The sequence below is a fragment of the Cherax quadricarinatus genome, chromosome 48 (assembly GCF_038502225.1).
Source record: "Cherax quadricarinatus isolate ZL_2023a chromosome 48, ASM3850222v1, whole genome shotgun sequence".
In the NCBI taxonomy this organism is placed as follows: domain Eukaryota; kingdom Metazoa; phylum Arthropoda; class Malacostraca; order Decapoda; family Parastacidae; genus Cherax; species Cherax quadricarinatus.
Genome location: NC_091339.1, coordinates 6,913,133 through 6,927,976, shown reverse-complemented (window position 1 = coordinate 6,927,976; position 14,844 = coordinate 6,913,133). Strand labels below are relative to the sequence as shown.

General features: G+C 39.0%; 1 protein-coding gene across 2 annotated transcripts in view; it reads right to left on the bottom strand.

Moving 5' to 3' along the window:
• LOC128696143 (glutamine amidotransferase-like class 1 domain-containing protein 1) overlaps positions 1-14,844 on the bottom strand; it is a 108,056-nt gene that overhangs the window by 46,440 nt on the left and 46,772 nt on the right. The window contains exon 5 of one of the 2 annotated variants that reach the window (XM_070094842.1): positions 1,142-1,239. In XM_070094842.1, the coding sequence (XP_069950943.1) occupies positions 1,142-1,239 (98 nt within the window). Of the gene's footprint in view, positions 1-1,141; positions 1,240-5,467; positions 5,852-14,844 lie in introns of those variants that run through there. The other variant, XM_053787265.2, reaches the window with a different exon arrangement.

Sequence of the window (14,844 nt, the reverse complement as noted above, 5' to 3'; positions counted from 1 at the left end):
GTTAGTGAAAGTGTACAATGGGTGGCCATATGTAAGTTGTGCATATGGGTCTCTCAGACCACAACAGTAACCGGAAAATGTAAAAAAATTAGAAAACCTCAAAAACCTGCAAAAAGAGGAAAAAAATATAGAGCACAGCAATCACCAATATTGCCATCAGTGGGTCATTAACCTTCGACTTCATGCTTTCATATCTCAGTAAGTACTGATGGGAAAAATCTTTTCTTTATTTCATTACTACCAGAAAAATGTGCTGACAGTGCCAGCAATTTTAATATCAGAGGTCCTGACACTGAAAGGGCTAAACCATCATGCTTTCATGACCATGAAAGCATTATAGTTTAAGAAATTTCACATACATGCTAGAAACATGTTTTGAAAATAACTTCTTTGATTTTTTTCAGCATCTTAAGATTTTTAAGACTTCCCAAATTAAAATTCTGCCTAGGCCACCTTGTAATTATAACACTAATGGACAATTCTGTAACCAATAAACTTTGTTTCACAATCAAGTGATTTTGCAGACTTTGTCCTATATTTCTGAGATCCATTAAATCAAGAATTTACTACACTGTACATAATTTCTGAAGAATTTACCATATACACAACTGTTACAATGTTATAGACAGCTCCTAGCATGTGCATCATTTGTGGCAGACTTAAAACTAGCACTAAAACTACTTAATACTTAAAAATTTACATGGCTATGCCATGGCTTATCAGCAAAGTGAAAGGAATGGTATGTATGGACATGCACTAGTGAGACTGACAATGGATCCTTCACTAATGAATGACCCATATGGGTTTACTGCTTGTTTTTAATATAAAAATAACAATAGATCACCCAACTCCACAAGAGAAAGTGGGAGTTGCAAAAGAACAGATGCAGGCACTCAGCCCATGTGCTTGTTTTTAATTGGTAAAGAAGAATGTAATTATTACATTACTAGTTATTAGAAAAGTACAGTTAAAACTACTCTATAATGATGACAGTGATAAAAACAGTAGTGGAAACACTACGTACATGGACATACATGCATCATTTCAGAAAATTATAAGTAAAAGCTTAGAGAGTAGTCTTAGCAATAATTTTATTATGGGAATTCAGAAAATAGTCAAAAATGAATGTAATGATTCTTACCCCAGTTAGTGCAATGTCTCTGAATACCCACTGCTGAGGATTTCCCTTTACTGCTGATAATAATGCACACACACCAAGACCAATAGCACATACAGGCTCTGAGGATTAGAAACAGTTATAAGAAAGTAAAGAACTCTACACACAAGCAAAGTCAATTAAAACATTAGTGTAATTAGTGTAAGCAGATTAGCCCAGCAAATCCACTGCATGGACACTACATTTTATTTATCTGTACACACTGGGCCCCCCACTTAAGTCCCCTGTGAGTGCCAGAAAACTGTTCGTTACTTGAGTGTCTGGAACTTGGTATCTATTTTCCAATAAATACCCATGTTATGATCACAGATGCAGTCCAAAACCATAATAGCATTTCAAATCTAATTTCATTTATTTTTAAACTGAACTTTAAAATAAATAGAGTACAGTACTGCACTCAGATGAGCCCCTACTCACTCCTCTTCTCATTTTTACCATTCTTGCATTCACTCCCAGCAAAAGGCAACCTGACATGGCAAAAAATATGACATCAATTCACACACTCTCTCTCTCTCATTCACACTCTCAAGCATTTTCTCTCTCCCATACAACTCTCTTACACACACACACACACACACACACACATGCACGCACGCACGCACGCATGCACGCACACACACGCACGCACACGCACGCACGCACACGCACATGCACACGCATGCACGCACGCACGAGCGATGCCAAGCAGAACAGACAGACACCTTATCCAGGAAGAAAAGGACTATACCTGTTTTGCAGAGTTGGGAATAGTGTTCTATGTGGATTAAGAATAACATTCAAAATACTAATGAAGAACAGAGTAACACACCAGTACAGTGGCATATTTGTTTACATACAATATAGTAGAGGGTACACACACTAAGAATAGCTATGATTATACAGACAAGAAAACCACTGGATAGATGAGGAGAATGACTAAAACTGAACAAAATCAGGTAAGGCAAAAAAGCTGAACAGAAAAGTTAAATAAGGCAAATGCAACTTTAAGACATAAACAGAAATTTTAAAGGTTTCTTTACAGAAAATGCAGAAGACATTAAGTGAACACACTGAAGTAATGAAGAAGAGAGAGATAATAGATCAGGAACTGACTAGAAATAAGGATCATATTAAGAAAGAAATTAAAGGTTTAATAGAGTACAAAACCAAACTAGAAGATAGTTATATAGCACAGAATTAGAACAGCAGGTGCAGCTAGCATAAGATATTTGGGACAAGTCCCAAATTCGCATAAGAAAGTCAATCCCTACAAGAGCAAAAAACTTGGCAGGCGATGCAACATCCCCCTATGAAAAGCAGTGGTGCCACGAGTACATAAGAGAAAACACAGTAAGTGTCAGGGGCCCAAGACTGTTCAACTGCCTCCCAGCATACATAAGGGGCATTACCAATAGACCCCTGGCTGTCTTCAAGAAGGTGCTGAACAGTCAACTAAAATCAGTACCTGACCAGCCAGATTGTGGTTTGTACATTGGCTTGTGTGTCGCAAACAGTAACAGCCTGGTTGATTAGGCCCCTGATCCACCGCAAGACCTGGTCACAGACCAAGCCACGGGGGCGTTGGCCCCCAAAACCCTCTCCAGGTATAGAAAGGGAAGGAAAGGTCTGGAAGAATATAAATGTAATAATAAAGATAGTTTTTTAAAATTCATTAGAGAAAAGACACATTGAACAAAAAAAAAAAAAATTCTTATGAAATAATCAGTATTGGGCCCCTGCTTAGATGAGATGTGACCTACACAATGACAGCAAAGAAATGAGTGAGATACTAAAGTCCCAATACGACTCAGTGTTCAGCAAGCCGTTAACCAGACTAAGGGTCGACAATCTAAACTAGAGACTCAAAACTTGAATAGAGAATCTTTTCCCAATGGTAACAATATCATAAGTATGAAATTTAATGGAAAACTTACAGAATTATGCTCTCGACGATGTATACGCATCGGTGATTCTGTCCACTTTGAGCCCTATTTTCAGCCAATTCCAGTGTTCCAGTCCACTAAAATCATAACTATTTCGCTAGAACTCCATTTTTTCTATTGAGTACAAGAAACCGCTCGTTTACTGATTTCAACTACCCAATAGTCAGAAATTGGCAGTTTGGCCAATTTCACACAAATTTCAAATGATGTCAATTTCAAAACAGGGTCAGAATAAACAAGACAGACATTCTTGGCACTAAAATAATATTTTCTCTGTTCACTAGTCATGTCTCCAGGACCCACTTATATTACTCTTGCTTTCCATTCTGACTTTTTATTCTCACAAAAAATAAAAGATTTACTGTTGTGCAGACTACTGCATTATTGTAAAAATGGTATAAATAATATCAGACTCACCAGTTGACGTGTACTGGATGCGTGGCGTGATTTGTTTACTCTTGAACATCGGCAAATATTAGACATTTCTGATTCTTTGAGATCAATTTCAAGGTACTTTTCATCGTGAAACCAATCAAAATCATCTCCATTTCTGTAACATATCTTCCATTCTATCAAACGAGACCAAGAAAATGAGAATACAACCATAAATACCATATGAAAATACACTGCAAAGTCGCTGTTTTAAACCAAAAACATGGTCGGAGTTTTTTTCTCATTATGCACTGTGCTGCAGAATTTTTTTATACTGTGCAGACTGACCACACAGACCCATTCTTTCATATGTAGGCCTACCAGCTTTTTCTTGCTAGATTTGAAGGCACTAGAATTTATGCGTACAAGTACAGCACCGACCCTGGCTCTCAAGCCGTACAAGTATGGCACCGACCCTGAAAAGATTAACATCACCTTGGAGAAGAGTTTGGTTTATTTACACAGCACTGATTATTCAGAGTCTAAACACATTCCATTTCTAACATCAAATTTACATCTCCATTATCAATTTGCTTCTGCAATGACCAATGTATTCTCATAAATACTTAACCCTTAAACTCTTCCAAACATAGATCTACGTTCACTTGCGTGGCGCTCTGAATATTTTGAAAAATAAAAAAATTGTGCTTTATTTTTAAATTAAAGAGGGCTATTTTCTGTGTGGTGTAACACCCAAAAAAAAATTTAGGACCAGTACTTACCGAGATATAAGACCACGAAGTTTGCTCTGGATGCTCACCTGACGGCAACATCCAGTCATGCCTCTTGCAGAAGTGTTGCCAATTTACCTTTTTTTCTCTCGTTTTTTAGTTTATATAACTTTTATGTTCTGATAATTACAATTTATAATAGTTCTTGTGATTTCATAACCAATCTTTGTTCTGACACTAATATTATGTACTGAAATAGTACTCAAATTGTAACAATCACACTGACAGGTGAACATTTTCACCTGCCCTGGTCATTTACTATTGTCTAGAAATATATACAAAGTATTTATAGGCCCCAGCAATGTTTTAGACATGCTGGAGTATGATACTCCTTGAAGAATGGTGTTATGACAAGGGTCCGATAAGTGACATTTGATGAATGTGCCCTGCTGGAGGGAACTTTGCCTTTATATATTTTTACTCTTGCACACAAACATGTCTTTGTATGTCTGTCTGTCTGACTATCTGTCTGCCTGTCTGTCTGTCTGTGTGCCTAGCTCTCCTTATCTGTCCGTCTGGTTCAGGTTATCTGTCTTTCTCTCTTCTGTGTGTGCCTGGAGTATAATATGAACTCCTTGGATAATGGTGTTATGACAGGCGACAGATAACAAGTGACATTTGACGAATATGCGCTGCTGGAGTGGGAACCTTGTCTTTATATGTTTTTACTCTTGCACACAAACACATCTCTGTATGTCTGTTTGTCAGTCTGTCTATCTGTACATCTATCTGTATATCTGTACATCTATCTGTCTATTTGTACATCTATCTGTCTGTCTAGTTCTGCTTACCTGTCTTTCTGTCTGCCTGTGTGTCTGTCTTTCCATCTGCTTGTCTCTGTCTCAGGGAGCGGCTAGTAAACCTGTTGGTTTGTGGTGTATGGGCTGCTCCCTGATTTCTGCTATTATTTGTGTCATGTTTATTTATGTCTTATATCTACAAACACTGTATAGGACTTGGCCTGGAATTTTTGGGTTATACTAGGTAATTTACATTATGTATAATAACTGTATTTATGAGTACATGTGAGAATGACTTTGAATTATATTTTCCTTCAACAAGTGCAATTATAGGTATTTACAAGTATGTACACTATGAAAATAAATGGTATAAAATACCGACACAATGGAAACAAACACACATGCAGTTTAATGTGATCCTTTATTGACAATGTTTCGCCCACACAGTGGGCTTTTTCAAGTCACAAACAGATCTACCTGGGGTGGAAGGTACATGAGTATTTATAGTCAGGTTCAGAATGTTGAGGTCAGGTGGAGAATGCTGCATCTGATGATCTACCGGGTGGGGTTATAGAGTCTAAAATCTTGGGTAGCTTGGCAGGGGGTATTGGACAAATTGTGAAAATGACTATCCTCGTCACTTCATCAGAGACTGCAGACGGCGGGCATTAAACATCTTCAACACACCCAGAGAAGACACTGCCGAGAAGAGATACATAGTCCTCCCCACCAACTCCATTGCCAAACATGTTTCCAACATCTTTTCCAATACATCATTCCAAGTATCTACCTCCACAACCACGACCATCAAGGACATCACCAGTAGTAGACAGGACAAGCTTCCATCCTCTGCAGGGGTATACATAATCCCTTGTAATGACTGCAACAAATTATACGTGGGTGAAACATCAAGAGACCTCCAAACACGTATTTCAGAACACCAATACGCAAGCAGGACTGACGATACAAGGAATGCCTGTGTACAACATCGCAATTCACACAACCATTTAATTAACAACAGAAACTCAAGACTTATCGCCACAGAAGACAGCACTCAATACCGAAGAATCCTGGAATCATCACTTATCTCTATAACCAACAATTTCAACCAGAACAATGGCTTCTATAACATAGCTGAACCACTTGCCAAGAAACTTTTTCATCGCTATCCCACATAAGAACATAGAACACTGCAGAAGGTCTGCTCACAACTTGTCCAATACCCCTGCCAAGCTACCCAAGATTTTAGACTCGATAACCCCACCTGGTAGATCATTAGATGCAGCATTCTCCACCTGACCTCAACATTCTGAACCTGACTATAAATACTCACATACCTTCCACCCCAGGAAGATTTGTTTGTGACTTGAAAAAGCCCACTGTGTGGGCGAAACGTTGTCAATAAAGGATCACATTAAACTGCATATGTGTTTATGTTTCCATGTACACTATATACAGATGGAAATGAATGTGTACAACATGGTTAAGGCAAGGCAAAGAAACAGCCTGGAGACAGACTGGACAACCGTGTTCAACCAGCAGCTGGGTGAAAATGACAAGGGTGAGAATGTGAGTGGTGTCCACATCACATCCATAATTGCCAGTTCCACAATATGATTGGCTGAACCTAGATGCTGATTTGACGATGGGGCCTCCAAATCATCAAACCCTTAGCAACCTGGTTCGCTTGTTGGGAGGTAGCCTTTTATGAGTGTGTTCACATGCTACGATTAAAGGTACATACTCTTTGCATGCAACATCAGTTTTATTTGTATCCAACATTCTCAAGACACAGATCTCGTGTCCATATCACACTGTAAAAACTCTATGCACATAAAGGGCCCCAAAATATGGAATTCATTACCAGAAAATATTAAAGTAACCCAGTCTGAAAATCAATTTAAGACTCTCCTCAAAAGCCACTTAATCACCCTAGACTAAATGCTAAATACTCAGTACACATTTACTCACCTATGTACTACCACATCATAACAATCACATTGAACCTTTTATCCATTGTTGACAGGAATATAATTGAATCATTGTTTTTCACAAAAGCATTTTAAAATATAAATACGTATATCTTTGTATTATACAAATTTTGATTCATTTATAATTAATATTCTACTGTACAACTGTGAAACAATTACTTTCCTACTGTACAACTATGATATACTACTCCTTAGTATTAAGTAGAATGTAAGCCAATAATGTTAAGTTGGCCCATAATGCCTAGGCATAATAGAGGCTCTCTTTGCATTGCAACCCACTATTGTATATACACAATCTCAATGTACTGTTTGCAAAGACATTAAATAAATAAATATGGTTTATCTTCCATTTGTTCTAATACACCTTTATATACTGATGTCAATTATTTCAGTATTGTTTAACAAATATTATGAATTCCTTCAGTTAGTGGTATTCACTTCTTCCAAGTGATATTTGCATTGATGGCATACTTTGGTAAGTTGTAAGGGTAAGACTTGAGTATAAATTAATTAACTAAGCATGAAATCATCAACTATTTTGGCTATACTGAGGGGGATTGGAAAAGGCTTAAATCTCCACAGTAAGTCTGTATAGTCTGTATAGCATGTATAGTCCCTTTATATAAAGGGAAAGGGGACAAAAGAGACTGTAAAAATTATAGAGGAATAAGTTTACTGAGTATACCAGGAAAAGTGTACGGTAGGGTTATAATTGAAAGAATTAGAGGTAAGACAGAATGTAGGATTGCGGATGAGCAAGGAGGTTTCAGAGTGGGTAGGGAATGTGTAGATCAAGTGTTTAGATTGAAGCATATATGTGAACAGTATTTAGATAAAGGTAGGGAAGTTTTTATTGCATTTATGGATTTAGAAAAGGCATATGATAGAGTGGATAGAGGAGCAATGTGGCAGATGTTACAAGTTTATGGAATAGGTGGTAAGTTACTAAATGCTGTAAAGAGCTTTTATGAGGATAGTGAGGCTCAGGTTAGGGTGTGTAGAAGAGAGGGAGAATACTTCCCGGTAAAAGTAGGTCTTAGACAGGGATGTGTAATGTCACCATGGTTGTTTAATATATTTATAGATGGGGTTGTAAAAGAAGTAAATGCTAGGGTGTTCGGGAGAGGGGTGGGATTAAATTATGGGGAATCAAATTCAAAATGGGAATTGACACAGTTACTTTTTGCTGATGATACTGTGCTTATGGGAGATTCTAAAGAAAAATTGCAAAGGTTAGTGGATGAGTTTGAGAATGTGTGTAAAGGTAGAAAGTTGAAAGTAAACATAGAAAAGAGTAAGGTGATGAGGGTATCAAATGATTTAGATAAAGAAAAATTGGATATCAAATTGGGGAGGAGGAGTATGGAAGAAGTGAATGTTTTCAGATACTTGGGAGTTGACGTGTCGGCGGATGGATTTATGAAGGATGAGGTTAATCATAGAATTGATGAGGGAAAAAAGGTGAGTGGTGCGTTGAGGTATATGTGGAGTCAAAAAACGTTATCTATGGAGGCAAAGAAGGGAATGTATGAAAGTATAGTAGTACCAACACTCTTATATGGATGTGAAGCTTGGGTGGTAAATGCAGCAGCAAGGAGACGGTTGGAGGCAGTGGAGATGTCCTGTCTAAGGGCAATGTGTGGTGTAAATATTATGCAGAAAATTTGGAGTGTGGAAATTAGGAGAAGGTGTGGAGTTAATAAAAGCATTAGTCAGAGGGCAGAAGAGGGGTTGTTGAGGTGGTTTGGTCATTTAGAGAGAATGGATCAAAGTAGAATGACATGGAAAGCATATAAATCTATAGGGGAAGGAAAGAGGGGTAGGGGTCGTCCTTGAAAGGGTTGGAAAGAGGGGGTAAAGGAGGTTTTGTGGGCGAGGGGCTTGGACTTCCAGCAAGCGTGCATGAGCGTGTTAGATAGGAGTGAATGGAGACGAATGATACTTGGGACCTGACGATCTGTTGGAGTGTGAGCAGGGTAATATTTAGTGAAGGGATTCAGGGAAACCGGTTATTTTCTTATAGTCGGACTTGAGTCCTGGAAATGGGAAGTACAATGCCTGCACTTTAAAAGAGGGGTTTGGGATATTGGCAGTTTGGAGGGATATGTTGTGTATCTTTATACGTATATGCTTCTGAACTGTTGTATTCTGAGCACCTCTGCAAAAGCAGTGATAATGTGTGAGTGTGGTGAAAGTGTTGAATGATGAAAGTATTTTCTTTTTGGGGATTTTCTTTCTTTTTTGGGTCACCCTGCCTCGGTGGGAGACGACCAACTTGTTGAAAAAAAAAAAAAAAAAAAAAATATGATAGAGTGGATAGAGGAGCAATGTGGCAGATGTTGCAAGTATATGGAATAGGTGGTAAGTTATTAAATGCTGTAAAGAGTTTTTATGAGGATAGTGAGGCTCAGGTTAGGGTGTGTAGAAGAGAGGGAGACTACTTCCCGGTAAAAGTAGGTCTTAGACAGGGATGTGTAATGTCACCATGGTTGTTTAATATATTTATGGATGGGGTTGTAAAGGAAGTAAATGCTAGGGTGTTCGGGAGAGGGGTGGGATTAAATTTTGGGGAATCAAATTCAAAATGGGAATTGACACAGTTACTTTTTGCTGATGATACTGTGCTTATGGGAGATTCTAAAGAAAAATTGCAAAGGTTAGTGGATGAGTTTGGGAATGTGTGTAAAGGTAGAAAGTTGAAAGTGAACATAGAAAAGAGTAAGGTGATGAGGGTGTCAAATGATTCAGATAAAGAAAAATTGGATATCAAATTGGGGAGGAGGAGTATGGAAGAAGTGAATGTTTTCAGATACTTGGGAGTTGACGTGTCGGCGGATGGATTTATGAAGGATGAGGTTAATCATAGAACTGATGAGGGAAAAAAGGTGAGTGGTGCGTTGAGGTATATGTGGAGTCAAAAAACGTTATCTATGGAGGCAAAGAAAGGAATGTATGAAAGTATAGTAGTACCAACACTCTTATATGGGTGTGAAGCTTGGGTGGTAAATGCAGCAGCGAGGAGATGGTTGGAGGCAGTGGAGATGTCCTGTTTAAGGGCAATGTGTGATGTAAATATTATGCAGAAAATTCGGAGTGTGGAAATTAGGAAAAGGTGTGGAGTTAATAAAAGTATTAGTCAGAGGGCAGAAGAGGGGTTGTTGAGGTGGTTTGGTCATTTAGAGAGAATGGATCAAAGTAGAATGACATGGAAAGCATATAAATCTATAGGGGAAGGAAGGCGGGGTAGGGGTCGTCCTCGAAAGGGTTGGAGAGAGGGGGTAAAGGAGGTTTTGTGGGCAAGGGGCTTGGACTTCCAGCAAGCGTGCGTGAGCGTGTTAGATAGGAGTGAATGGAGACGAATGGTACTTGGGACCTGACGATCTGTTGGAGTGTGAGCAGGGTAATATTTAGTGAAGGGATTCAGGGAAACCGGTTATTTTCATATAGTCGGACTTGAGTCCTGGAAATGGGAAGTACAATCCCTGCATTTTAAAGGAGGGGTTTGGGATATTGGCAGTTTGGAGGGATATGTTGTGTATCTTTATATGTGTATGCTTCTAAACTGTTGTATTCTGAGCAACTCTGCAAAAACAGTGATAATGTGCGAGTGTGGTGAAAGTGTTGAATGATGATGAAAGTATTTTCTTTTTGGGGATTTTCTTTCTTTTTTTTTTTTTGGGGTCACCCTGCCTCGGTGGGAGACGGCCGACTTGTTAAAAAAAAAAAAAAAGTGAGTGAGTTTAAGTACAATCTAAATTAAATCAAGAGAGTGGGCAGCATTTGTGCAACACCCTTTCAGAATGTCTTATAACCTATGCCCTAAGTAAAGAGAAACAATTCTGGAATGTAATACTTGTTCAGCAGGCTGGCTGGCTGGCCGGCTGCTGGCGGCCTGGCTCCATTTGTTTGTCTGTGTCTATGTCTATCTCTGTCTGTCTCTGTATATCTTTGTCTCACGGGTACACATAAATATATGTATCCATAGTGTAAATTACCTAGGATAACCCAAAAAATCCAGGCAAAGTGCTATACTCTGCTTGAAGATATGAGTAAATGTGATGACGCAGTCTTGTGACCCTCTCTGAGACAGAGAGCTAGACGGATAAACAGATAGACAGGGAGCTTGACAGACAAATAGACAGACAGACATGTTTGTGTACCAGCGAAAACAAAGCAAATGCCGATGCTCATCAAATGTCACCTCTAATCTTTTCTTATCAAGTCTTATCACCATACCCTCGCATATGCTCATCAAATGCCAGCTCTTATCTAATGTTATCTCATCTTATCATGTCACTGTCAGGGGTGGGCTGAGGCTTTTTTTTTCATGGTTCAAGGAAACTTATTATTACGTAGTCTTCTACTTCTTCTTCTTCTTATATACTTCCACTTATCCAAAACATTGCTGGGACCTATAAATACTTTGGATATATTCCCAGACAATAGTAAATGGCCAAGGCAGGTGTAAATGTCCATCTGTCAGTGTGTTTGTGGCAATTTGAGTACACTTTCAGTACCTAATACTAGTATCAGAACAAAGATTGGTTATGAAACGAAAAGAACTACTATAAATTGTAATTATCAGAACATAAAAATTATATAAAATAATATGAAAAAATAGAGAAAAAGGTATATCAGCAACATTTCTGCAAGCAGCAGGACTCGATGTTGCTGTCCCATGAGCATCCAGTGCAAACTTCTTGGCCTCGTATCTCTGTAAGTACTGACCCTAATTTTCTTTTTATCTTATAACACTTTGAAAAATGTGTTTTTTTTTTCAACAAACAGGCTGTATCCCACCAAGGCAGGGTGGCCCAAAAAGAAAAACGAAAGTTTCTCTTTTTAAATTTAGTACTAATTCATACAAAAGGGGTTACTAGCCCCTTGCTCCTGGCATTTTAGTTGCCTCTTACAACACGCATAGCTTACAGAGGAAGAATTCTGTTCCACTTCCCCATGGAGAGAAGAGGAAATAAACAAGAACAAGAACTAGTAAGAAAATAGAAGAAAACCCAGAGGGGTGTGTATATATGCTTGTACATGTATGTGTAGTGTGACCTAAGTGTAAGCAGAAGTAGCAAGATGTACCTGAAACCTTGCATGTTCATGAGACAGAAAAATGGACACCAGCAATCCTACCATCGTGTAAAGCAATTACAGGCTTTCGTTTTACACTCACTTGGCAGGACAGTAGTACCTCCCTGGGCAGTTGCTGTCTACCAACCTACTACCTAGGATGTGCTCTTTATTTTCATTAAAATTTTTTTTTTTTTTTTCAAAATATTCGGGGCACTGGGGTAGTGAACGTATATACGTATATGTTTGGACCATTTACGGGTTAATCTGTACCAATATAGTTTTGAATTAATCTTAGTCTGCCCGAAATGCCTAGTCACGTTAAGTGTGATAGTGGCCTTCTCTGTAATTAGTTTTATATAATATGTAAATTCTTATTCTTTTTAGTAATCTTTACAGGAAAAGGGGTTACTAGCCCATTGTTCCCGGCATTTTAGTTGACTTTTACAACACGCATGGCTTACGGAGGAAAGATTCTTATTCCACTTCCCCATGGATATAAAAGGAAAAGTAATAAGACCAAGAACTATTAAGATAAAATCAAAGAAAACTCAGATGAGTGTGTATAAATAAACATGTACATGTATGTGTAGTGTGACCTAAGTGTAAGTAGAAGTAGCAAGACGTACCTGTAATCTTGCTTATTTATGAGACAGACAAAAGACACCAGCAATCCTACCATCATGTAAAACAATTACAGGCTTTGGTTTTACACTCACTTGGCAGGACGGTAGTACCTCCCTGGGTGGTTGCTGTCTACCAGTTTGGAGGGATATGTTGTGTATCTTTATACGTATATGCTTCTAAACTGTTGTATTCTGAGCACCTCTGCAAAAGCAGTGATAATGTGTGAGTGTGGTGAAAGTGTTGAATGATGATGAAAGTATTTTCTTTTTGGGGATTTTCTTTCTTTTTTGGGTCACCCTGCCTCGGTAGGAGACGACCAACTTGTTGAAAAAAAAAAAAAAAAAATGTAAACCACACAATATCCTATAATATGTAAACCCCACATTGTAATCTTTATAGAGAATATTATACATTGATGGGGTTGTATAAAATAATTTAAACACCGCTTAATACTACAATATGTAATTTAAACACTGCTTAATACTAAAATACAGTGGACCCCTGGTTAACGATATTTTTTCATTCCAGAAGTATGTTCAGGTGCGAGTACTGACCAAATTTGTTCCCATAAGGAATATTGTGAAGTAGATTAGTCCATTTCAGACCCCCAATCATACACGTACAAACGCACTTAAATAAATACACTTACATAATTGGTCGCATTGGGAGGTGATCGTTAAGCGGGGGTCCACTGTACATACATAAATACAAAAGAATTAGATGAAATAAATGCATATTTAACCCTTTGAGGGTTTCGGACGTACTAGTACGGCTTACGCGCAGGGGTTTTTGACGTACTTGTACGCATAAATTCTAACGCCATCAAATCTCGCGGGAAAAGGCTGGTAGGCCTAGATGTGAGAGAATGGGTCTGTGTGGTGGGTGTGCGCAGTAGAAAAAGAATCTGGGACCCAGTGGTGCATTGTGGGAACGCCATCTTAGTACACAATGTCCACCATGCCTCGCGGTAAGAAGTTCCTCACTCCTCAGCGAATTGGGACACTTTTGTTCCCCAGTGGCAGTTCTAATACAGATGGAAGTGCCAGTGAAGATGAGTTTCAAGGTTTTGGTGAGGTTTTGACCGAAACTAATGACCATAATAGTGAGGAAAACCCAGATGACCCTCAGCCTTCCACCTCTGGTGCTGGCCATTTTGTTCACATTCAGTTGTACCAGAATCAAAGAGGAAACTCCTATTTTCCCAAATCCCAGACTCAGATGTGAGCATTTGTGATGATAGTGATAGTGATTATGAACTACAAGCTCTTGAAAACAGTTCCAGTAGCGATAGTAAAGTGCAATATTCCCCAGTGAAGCGTCAGTATATACAATGATAGATGCACTCTGGTAGTGTGCCATATGCTATTCCAAGGGGAAGGAGTACATCTCAGAGTACATCCCGTGGCTGTACAACAGGAACAGACAGTGAAAATGATGATGATAGTGTTGCAATTGGGATGGAAAATGTGCATGGTGGTGGTAGTGGTGGTGACGGCCGTGAGGCACCAGCAGTGGGCCATGCTGCCACCCATGCTGCCACCCACGCCGCTGCCTCAGCTGATCTACAACAAAGGCCACCATCCCCCACCCACCCACCACACCAGCCTCCACAACCACAACCACCTGTCATTGTCCAGTACCCACCAGCAGACCGCACCTGGGATTGGCAGGAAGCTGTCAATTTTGTTCCAAATGCCCACCAGTTTGATGACAGCCAAAGTGGAATACGGCCATCTTGTACACTTGGGAAAAATGCCACTGAACTGGAATGTTTCGAGTTATTCTTTGACGAACCCCTGATCGAAAGTATTGTCATGGAAAGCAACACATACTACGAGTACACGATGGAAAACACAATACTTTCACCAAAATCACGTCTACACCAGTGGAAGGAGGCAACTGTGGCTGACATGTATCTTTTCTTTGCCAAAATAATGCTTATGCCACATGTGTATAAGCACAAAGTGAAATCATACTGGTCAACAGACCGCCTGATTGCAACCCCAGGTTTCAGTGATATAATGCCAGTGAATCGATTTGTGCTAATGTTATGTATGCTTCACTTCTCAGACAAAACCAGGCCTGACAGAAACGACAGGTTATATAAGATTAGGCATGTGTTTGTGTATCTGAAAGAGAAATTCAGTA